Source organism: Papaver somniferum, chromosome 1, assembly GCF_003573695.1.
Source record: "Papaver somniferum cultivar HN1 chromosome 1, ASM357369v1, whole genome shotgun sequence".
Taxonomy (NCBI): domain Eukaryota; kingdom Viridiplantae; phylum Streptophyta; class Magnoliopsida; order Ranunculales; family Papaveraceae; genus Papaver; species Papaver somniferum.
The window spans coordinates 1,119,039-1,128,678 of NC_039358.1; the positions used below are offsets into that span (position 1 = coordinate 1,119,039).

The following is a 9,640-nucleotide window of genomic DNA, read 5'->3' on the forward strand; positions in this document are numbered from 1 at the left end:
AGACTTTATGCACGTCTGGTGTGGGGCGTTAACTATACACCCGCCTGGTGTGGGGCGTTAACTTTACGTTCGCTCGACTATATTTGGTTTTGGTTTTGGTTTTGATCTTGGACCAAATATAGTTTGGAATTTGGTCTTTGGTCCGGATTTTAATCGATAGTCTGTCCGCTATGTCTCGTTTTCTGACCAAATATTTGGTTATACTCGCCCACTGTGATTGCTCTTATGGATGATACTAAGAAGCATAGAAGAATATCCTTACCTAATACTTGAAGTTAAATGATCTGGTGAATAACAATTGCATTCAATTTCACTTAAGTAGCTAACTCTCCCTCTCTTTTCTTTCTCTGATCTTCTTGGTGGACTAAATTTACTTGCTTGGTGGATTAAATCGATAAGGATTGGTGGACTAATTTTTTTTGTCAATTTCTACAAGGGTGAAATACGGACTTGGTGGGGTTTCTCAGGAAGGTGGGGGGGGGGGGGGGGGGTGGGTGGGTGGTCAACCTGTGCTTCCGCCCCTGCCAGTTAGTATCTAGTATGCTAGTACATGCTTAGACTTACAGTTGTACGCTCATGTACCTGCCAAGACTTTTTTATTATTATTCTTTTCATACCATCTCCTAAGGTCCTACGGTCCTACCCACAGAGGAACTGTCATTCTAACTGTACTTTCCGTGGAAATCCATCCAAAAACAGAATTGGAATGGGAAAAAGTAACCTTTGTTTTTGACAATATATCTAGGTACAATCTGCTAGTATCACACTGACTATCAAAACTCACATGGTTGATTGACATAGACTGCAGGTAATCAATAGATAAGAAGTAATAATGATGTGCAGACGTGATCCTAGCTAATTGGAATAGACCTGCATCTTCGTATTCTAAATTAAAATTCTAAGCTTATGCTTCCCAACGAACAGTCTCCATACAAACAGGCACTCGCACTTGAATGAATAAAGAACTAAACAACTAATCACCAATATTTCACCAGCTTTCCCGCATTTCCAAAGCTTTTCAAAAGGGTGCTTGTTTATAAAGCTTTTCCACAGCTTTCCCATTTCTATTACCTACATTCCTTGTATTCCAGGAACAGTCTTGGAAGAGGTGCAAATATTTTCTTCTTCTTCTCACATTTCTTACAAGATTTACTTCAAATACATCAGTTTTATTTCTGTAATAGTAGTTTTAACACTGGGTTTAATTTTATTCGATAAATATCTGATGTTGGATGGATTTTCACTAAATATATAGGGGTGTTGCTATGTAGTGTGAGATTTCTACTAAAATGCACCTGAGATTCTTGTGAAACGGTATCAATTTGTTTCTCTTGGTTTTGGTTTTATTGTTAGTTATTCAAGTTTGGTAATGCAATTTCCATTTTGTTTATTTTTCTAAACTTTATTTGGTGTGCAGATTTGAATTTTTTTCGTCGGGTATAATGGAACAAACAATAGCTTCAGGTCTACAAATGAAGGTGGTGAAATCCTCGGTTTCTAGGAATATATCATGGAAGATGACCAATTCGAGTGCTGCAGTTTTTGGTGCTAATCCAAAAACAAATTCATACTCTATGTTCCCAAGGGCTTCATATATTTCATCAGTAAAACCTTTGTCATGTAACAATACTTCTACGCCATCTAAATCCAATGAATTCATCACAAGGGAAATGTCTCAATCTCCTGAGAGCAAACCTACTCTTCCTGGTTTGCCTATTGACTTGAGAGGTATATGAATATCGTTAAGGAATATATTTTAATTGTTATGTCTTTTTATTGAGCCTTTATGGCTAGACAAGTTTAGTCGTCTTAGCAATGTTAACTTCTCATCAGCTTTTGCACGGATTACATCGCATCCTAATTCTTTTTGGTACATTATAGTAAGTATTGATCATTAAACTGACATTATTCAGGGAAAAGAGCATTTATAGCTGGAATAGCTGATGAAAATGGGTATGGATGGGCGATAGCAAAATCTCTGGCTGCTGCGGGTGCTGAAATTTTAGTTGGTACATGGGTGCCTGTATGTCAACTACTCCACCCTCCACCGAATTCTTATATTTTTACTCATCTTGACCAGTTTCATTTTTTGCAAATATAATTTTGACAAAAAGCTTATTCTGTTGTAGGCAATGAATATTTTCGAGACCAGTCTTCACCGTGGGAAGTTTGATGCATCTCGCATGCAAGAAGTTTCATCCGTGTCACCCACAGGTTTATGCCTTATATGAGGATGTTACTAATGCAAAATTTGATGTTTCACAGTTTGCCAGATGGGTCACTAATTGAAATTACTAAAGTTTATCCATTAGATGCTGTTTTTGACAACCCTGAGGATGTACCAGAAGATGTAACTGTTTGCAAGGCTTGCTTCATGTTTTCTATAATTTAACCTTTAGGAGGTGAAATTAATTATATCCTTCGATTTAATTGGTTTGTGCAGATTAAAGCAAATAGGCGTTATGCAGCATACTCTAACTGGACCGTTCAGGTATTACTCTTCCTACGGTTGCATGGAATGTGATTCTGATATTGTATTATGTCAAGTTAGTCTGTTGTTCCATAGTTTATAATATCGCAAAATTACAAATAAATTGTATATCAGAGCTAGTGAGGTTAATCTGTGGCATGAATCATGGCTATGATGTAACTTCTTTAGCTTTTTCTAACAAAAATATGACTTATTCGAATGCTAGATTGTAACAAATATGTAACCTTGAGAGCTAGTTGATTTGCAGTTACATATCATCCAGTTGTGCTATCTGTTGCTTCTTTCACTCCACATGGTTTTAAAATGAATGCAGGAAGTAGCTGAGTGTGTAAAGAAGGATTTCGGAACTATTGACATCCTTGTGCACTCCCTTGCCAATGGACCAGAGGTACAGTCTGGACAAACTTTCCATCCTTCATTTTATGTTCGACTTGACACTCATATGAATTTCTACAACAGGTCACTAAGCCTTTACTGGAGACATCCAGAAAAGGATATCTTGCAGCTTTATCTGCATCTAGTTACTCCTATGTTTCATTACTGAAGCATTTCGTTCCAATAATGAACCCAGGCAAGTGTACAATTTAAAATCGGTTTCAATTCTTTGATATTCTTTTCTTTCTTCTCTTACCTTCTTTAATTTGAATAAGTAAATAATACTATTTGAAATTTCCAATCCCCTTCGGTCCTGCAGGTGGTGCTACAATTTCTCTCACACATAATGCCTCGGAAAGAATCATCCCTGGGTACGTTTATTTAACTGCCTTCTTTACTCGCCTATTTGCGTTTAAATTAGCGAATAAACTCGTCAAGATAGATCTTACTCTCTGACTGATTCTCGATACAGGTATGGTGGGGGCATGAGTTCAGCTAAAGCTGCTCTAGAGAGCGACACCAGGGTCGGTGTTGCTTATTATCTAGCTAAATTAAAGGCCTTCTGTCTGTCTCTGTCTCTCTACCTCTATACCTTACAGGATAAGGCAGTACTTGAGCCACTTTCTACTTTATGCAGGTGCTTGCTTTTGAAGCTGGAAGGCGCTATAAAGTCAGGATCAACACTATATCTGCTGGTATGCAATCACTAGTGAAAGACAAAGTACCTAAAGAAATTTTATTTGATTTCTCTTTTTCCCTTTGGTACTTTATCCATGAATAGCACTCTTTCTTAAGCAGCCTGAATATTTTTCTTGTTTTTCCTCTACTTCAAACCCTCAGGTCCTCTGAGAAGCCGCGCTGCAAAAGCCATTGGCTTTGTTGACACAATGATAGAATACTCAATAAATAATGCACCATTGCAGAAAGAGCTGGCAGCAGGTAAGTCAGCAATAGTCTTTGTGATTTGCTTTTTCTTGTTTTCAACAGTTCTTGCTAAGCACGTACAAAATGCATGAAACAGATGAAGTTGGCAATGCTGCTGCATTCTTGTTATCACCGTTATCTTCTGCTATTACGGGTTCAGTTGTTTATGTTGACAACGGTCTGAACGCAATGGGGATGGCAGTTGATAGCCCAGTATTTGGAGACAATAACATTCCAAAAGACAACTAGATCAGCTAGAGGGAGAAGATACTCTTTATAATATATATGATACCGAATGGACTAGAAGTGAGGTATTATTTTAATTAATTTATCAAAAAGGGTGTTGTACTTTTCATATGTAGACCCACGTTTACTAATGTCCAAGAAAATATATCCTTAACTTACCGTGTGTGTTTGAAGGGCGGAGAACAAAATGTATGGAAGAGCTATTTTTTGGTTTTTTCTCGTGAAATGAAGAAGTAATTTACTTATAGCTCCTGAAAGGAATTTTGGAATCAAACGTTTTGAATGAGGCTGTTGCATTAATTCTGGAATGAAACGCTTTGGATGAGCTTGCCACACATACTTTATCAACACTCTCCTTACAATCAAACTAATCAACATCAAGTCTTCTGTTGGCATTATTAAATCTTATACCCAATCAACTACCACATGCACATTTGCCATGCAGGAAACCGTAAGTACTGCCACAAGCACATGTGGCTCGCAGACCACGACTACCAAGGGCCCTCGCAGAAAGCCTACGAGTGAGTTGTTTGCCGGGAAAGGATTTGAAAAAGGGTACAATTCTGGGCACTTATTCTTCCTTGTCAAAATTTCAAAAGAAAAATTTTGGACTTTTGGCAACGGTTTTATACCTTTTTTACCCTACACAATAAAATTTTTGCAACGATTTTAGACAAGCGAGGACTAATAGAGTCCAGTTGACCCCATCGTTCATGTGGTTGACCTTTGACTGTGTACTGTTGTTCAGTCAAGAACGGGAGTGCGCTCCTACCATCACTCGAAAATAATGTTGTTGATCGTTGACTGCATGTTGTTGACCAATCAAAATGACTCCATTTCGAACTCACTATCAGTGCACTTCAAAAATTGTTTTTATTATATTTATCATGCAATCATGTACGTCATCATTTGAGGAACATGTATAAGCCGTATTCTTTTGTCATTTTTTGCCCGTTTGGTCGGTGTTATGTTAATGGTGCCGGTGTAAATCGAAATTAAGTATGAGTTGGTTTTTGTGGTGATGGTGGTACTGAAATCTTGATGTATGTCAATGGTGCCGATGGTGGAGAAATCATAGGCAACGGTACGTGGTGGAGAAAGATTGAGTTTTTCTATTTTCAATTGCTTATTTATTCTGTAAAGATGATTGTGGAAACAGTGGAAATATATGGAGTTCCTAAATTTTCAGTTGGTTAGGAGAAAAGTGACGATGGAGAAGACAATTATTTTTCTGAAATGGACGAGAAAAAATGAAAGATGAAACTGACTATTATACTCCTGAGTTCGTAATTTTTAATTGGTTTGGAAATTACGGTTTTATGGTTTACGTTTTTTGAGGAAAAAAAAAGAAGTGGAGAGAGAAAACTTCTTTATTATCACAACCAACTAAACTTTTTTCATCTCTCCTCTCCCACTTCTCAAAAATTAGGTAAAAACTAATGAATTTATTTTCCTTCCTTTACTCAGATCTAGGCCCTCTGAGAAAAGATTTTTTGGTTTAAATAATATTAGAAATGGTTGAGAGTTATTTTTGTTCGTGTTTGGTTTTCTTGATAAAGTACATCGACTGGCAGTTTTTTTCATCTTAAAAATAAATCTAGAGTTTCGGGTTAGTGGTTGGACATGAAGATTTTTGGACAAATCACTCTTCTTTCCTCGAAGCATCTCTTTTCCAGTAAGAAAATCTATCAAAATGGTCGAATTATAACTTCGAGTACCATTTCTTCGCGGTTTATTTACGTTTTATGTTTTTCTCTGTATTTGTTTCATGTTATAATGTACTTGTTTTTCTTTAAAACCATCCTGTAAACGTTATTTGTGGAATGAAATATTCGTGGTGTGATAATCAACAAAAAAAAAAATCACAACCAACTATACGAAATGGTTTGATTAAATCCTTAACATTCCTAATGCTTATAGTTATTGTTATTTTTTTTGCTATTCAGTTATTATTTTTGTTATTATGCATCAAACATAGGAAAATTACAACCTAGAAGGACTATCTTCCGGTAACAAATTAATCGTAAGCCTAGCAAGCTTAACTCCAACTCTTTTTTGAATAACTACGCCTAATCTATGAAAAAGAAGCTCTCCAACTCTTTTTTGAATAGAACCATTAGGACCGTTTGACCGCACCTTTACTCCGTGTCACCCGTTTTATTGTCCACGTGTTAGACCCAACGAGGCCACACGTGAGGAACCGTGTTGAGATTATTAGTCCCACATTGTATGGCCAATCCAAGATCCCGCGATTTATAACTCTATGGGCCTCTCCACTCATTGCCAATTGATTTTGAGTTGGATGCCCGTATTATAACAATAGCATCATGGCTAGCAATATAATTGCGCAAGCGCTTCAAAAAGTTTATAATATCATCACCCAACTCAAAAAAACATGGAAGAAAAATTGAGGAAATGAATGTGCCTGGCACTATGAAATCCGATGTAGCTGCAAAGAATCATTTTACGATCTCATAATGCCTGCATTAAGGTAATAGAATGTTTGGGACTAAAGAGGGGGGGGGGGGGGGGGGGGGGGGGGGGGGGGAATGAGGAGACAGCGAAGAATGTTTCTTCAGTTTAGGGCTTGAAAGGAGCAAAGACAACAACTGAGTTGTGCCCGCCGAAGCCAAATGAGTTAGAAATACCTGAAGGCAATGAACTTAAACAAGTTAATAACCAACATAAGCTAGGTATTATATATGCAATTGTCATTACAATGTCGCAGGTGAATACATACCAACATGGACTTCGTGCTTCTTCTTCACATTTGGAACGGTGTCGATTGTTACTTCAGGCTCCAAATTCTGCAAGAAAGTTGAAAGCGCGAATATAATGAAATGTAATGAAAACCATAATCATAGTTCAAATAGAGAAAATTAGTCTTAATGGAGGTATACATCTTGGTTAATGGTTGGATGTAACCATCCAGTTGTGATAGCTTTGATTGTAGCTATAGCTTCTAATCCACCAGCTGCTCCTAGCCCATGTCCAATAATCGACTGAACAGAAGAAAAGAAATACAAACACCTCAAATCCTTAAGTATGGCCGGAGCTTATCATTTTCAGAAAGTAGAAACAGGGTGTGAGTGTGAGAGGATGAGTAATCTTGCCTTAGTTCCGTTCATCTTGATCACGGATGTGTTTTTAAAGACCGTCTTGATGGCATTAACCTCTGCTAAGTCTCCCGCAAGGGTTGATGTTGCATGAGCATTAATATAGTTCACCTAAATATTTCGGATATTCATTCGAAATTAGATCATTTTCCAAAAAAAAATGCTGGAAACTCTACTAAGATTAGAATGTGAATAAAATAAGTATTGTCGTATGCTCACTTCTTCGGGAGAAACTCCAGCATCTTCCAAGCTCTTGATTATGCAGGAAGAAACTCCAAGACCGTCTTTACGAGGATCTGTCATATGATGAGCATCACTGTTAACGGCGCCTCCCAAATACTCCGCTATTATGTTGGCTCCTCTTTTCATTGCACTCTCTAAGCTCTCCATAATCTACTCAAGAAAAATAAAATAAAATAAATCTTAACAATTAAATTATAACAGCTTTTACTGCTTACGAGAACACAAAATTGGTCAATTAACCAATAACAACAATTCCTGTTTTAAAAAGACATAAAATTTGGTACTATTTAAATGGAAGAGAATTTAAAAATAGTCATTTTCAAATATTTTTTGTTATTTTTAATTTACATCAGGATGCATTCACTTTCATCCTCGTTATTTTTTAAATTTAAGCCGGAATGAATCCAGTTTCATTCTTGCTATATTTTTGGTGTCCACTTCACCCATACTAATTTTTATTCGTCCATTAGTACCATGTTTTAAAAATATTTGGACAAATGATCCATTTTGGGAGACAAGAAAATAGCAAAGCCCGTCCCTTACCAGTACACCAGAACCTTCGCCCATGACAAATCCATCACGATTTTTGTCCCATGGCCTCGAAGCTTTTTGGGGTTCGCCATTTCTCTGAGACAAAGCTCTGCAAGATATGAAACCAGTAACACCAATTGGGACAATAGCAGCCTCAGTCCCACCCACTACCATGATATCAGCTTCGCCTCTTCTAATATGATTTGCTGCAGCACAAAAGCAGAAATTTGCGGTTGCACAAGCAGTAGAAATGGAGTAATTCGGACCCATTAAACCTCTGTCAATAGCAATTAATGCTGATCCCATGTTCGTAATGGAGTAAGGAACGAAGAAAGGAGTGATCTTCTTGTATCCCCTTAGTATAAGAGATTCAACTCCACCGCTGAATGTTGCTAATCCTCCCATGCCTGTCCCTACTATAACTCCGATTCTTGATCGATCCATCTGTTGAATGAGAAAAATTCAAGTATATATTTCAATAAGCCAACTTACTCAGATATATTATTACGAATAAACCACTCTTCTCATTGCCAATTAGTTTTTAATACGAATCCAAGAGGACTTACAGATTCAAGAATTTCAGTTCCAAGATTGGCATCTTCAAGTGCTCCTTTTCCAGCAACTAAGACGTACCTCCAGCAGTCATCAAGACGTCGGTCATTCTTTCCATCAATGTGACCTTCGGATGAAAAGTTACGGATTTGACCACCAATTCTTGTAGGGAGGGACGAAGTATCAAACCTATCTATAAGACTAATGCCACTCTCTCCTGCAAGTAGTCTACTATAGAAGGTATCAACATCATTCCCATATACTGAAACAACTCCCATTCCTGTTATAACAATTCTTTTCTTCGGATCTTTCTCTCTTTTCGGAGCTGTGGGAATTTGTGAAGCCATAGCTCTAACTTGCCTACTCTTTGAAACTGGAAGGCAGGAAACGTACACAATCGTATTAATTCAAAAGTTGCACACATATAAGTACTGTACAAAAATAGACCAAGCTAAAATCATCAACAACGGACAATTCCTTCCATCCTAAAGCAACGGCTAAGGCCACTGGCCACCATCCGCCGCATAAATTATTCAAAGGATCCTACCTATGAACATGCTTGCAAAATTGCAACAAACAACAATGCATTTACAAAGAAATGCAAAATAAAAGAAAAGCATACCTGATTTAGCCAGAATAGAACCAAATTGCTTGGCTTCGAAAGGTCTGATAAGACTATTATTACGAATCCCTGAAACTAATTTATTTCTAACCAATTCTTTGTTTCCAAAGAGAAGAGTACTAGTAGAACAAGAACTACCAGCAGTTGTCATCATCGTCATTGTTCACAAACGATCGGGAAGACGGAATTTTGAGGGAAAATAAAATTATAGAGAAACGAAGAAAAGCTTTGAGATGATATTAAAAAGAGAAAATTTCAGTGAAAAGATGGCGACTTAGGTTTCTAAATGATGGAGTATTTATGGAAACAAAGTTTATTATTATTTAATTTATTTTAAATTAAGGTAGTTTTCATTTGTTAAGAATAAATTAGAAATCTAATTGTTTACTTAGATGTATTATCAATTTAAGAATACAATGTATGTTCTTTTGTTATTATGTAAAGTCTGACCTAGACCCTTTTCCTAATCCAGCCCGGCTGGACTGACCCCACTTCCAGACCTAACCCTGTTAGACTTTTCTATACAACTAATTTAAAATA

At 37.0% G+C, this 9,640-nt stretch overlaps 2 protein-coding genes across 4 annotated transcripts; one reads left to right on the plus strand and one right to left on the minus strand.

Moving 5' to 3' along the window:
* The first annotated feature begins 928 nt into the window (after positions 1–928).
* Positions 929–5,259, plus strand: LOC113276929 (enoyl-[acyl-carrier-protein] reductase [NADH], chloroplastic-like). Of its 3 annotated transcripts, XR_003324730.1 has the most exons (15): positions 929–1,108; positions 1,256–1,314; positions 1,418–1,728; positions 1,914–2,023; positions 2,130–2,185; positions 2,266–2,350; positions 2,444–2,491; positions 2,805–2,879; positions 2,951–3,062; positions 3,186–3,237; positions 3,339–3,390; positions 3,504–3,561; positions 3,707–3,805; positions 3,888–4,101; positions 4,211–5,259. XR_003324730.1 is itself a non-coding variant. In XM_026526304.1 (14 exons), the coding sequence occupies exons 3-14, from the start codon at positions 1,443–1,445 to the stop codon at positions 4,037–4,039; spliced, it is 1,167 nt and encodes a 388-aa protein (XP_026382089.1). In that variant the 5' UTR covers positions 929–1,108; positions 1,256–1,314; positions 1,418–1,442; the 3' UTR covers positions 4,040–4,255. The 3 variants fall into 3 exon arrangements, 2 of the variants coding, with proteins under 2 accessions (XP_026382089.1, XP_026382088.1); XM_026526304.1 differs by having other exon boundaries at positions 2,130–2,214; positions 2,313–2,350; positions 3,888–4,255; XM_026526303.1 differs by having other exon boundaries at positions 3,888–4,255.
* A 1,297-nt stretch (positions 5,260–6,556) lies between these two features.
* On the minus strand, positions 6,557–9,342 carry LOC113324825 (3-oxoacyl-[acyl-carrier-protein] synthase I, chloroplastic-like). The gene is made up of 8 exons (XM_026573116.1): positions 9,101–9,342; positions 8,493–8,851; positions 7,939–8,370; positions 7,372–7,545; positions 7,150–7,263; positions 6,937–7,038; positions 6,777–6,843; positions 6,557–6,684 (listed from the first exon to the last, which is right to left on the minus strand). Exons 1-8 carry the CDS (start codon positions 9,258–9,260, stop codon positions 6,617–6,619), a joined length of 1,476 nt encoding a protein of 491 aa, XP_026428901.1. The 5' UTR covers positions 9,261–9,342; the 3' UTR covers positions 6,557–6,616.
* Between the last annotated feature and the right edge of the window lie 298 nt (positions 9,343–9,640).

Coding starts and splice junctions, on each gene's coding strand:
- LOC113276929 (XM_026526303.1), top strand. CDS start 1,443: ATGGAACAAACAATAGCTTCAGGTCTACAAATGAAGGTGGTGAAATCC. Junction 2,024..2,129: donor TAGTTGGTACATGGGTGCCT/GTATGTCAACTA, acceptor ATTCTGTTGTAG/GCAATGAATATTTTCGAGAC. Junction 2,492..2,804: donor ACTCTAACTGGACCGTTCAG/GTATTACTCTTC, acceptor AAATGAATGCAG/GAAGTAGCTGAGTGTGTAAA.
- LOC113324825 (XM_026573116.1), bottom strand. CDS start 9,260: ATGACGATGATGACAACTGCTGGTAGTTCTTGTTCTACTAGTACTCTT. Junction 7,264..7,371: donor CTGGAGTTTCTCCCGAAGAA/GTGAGCATACGA, acceptor CGAAATATTTAG/GTGAACTATATTAATGCTCA. Junction 7,039..7,149: donor TCAAGATGAACGGAACTAAG/GCAAGATTACTC, acceptor TCTTCTGTTCAG/TCGATTATTGGACATGGGCT.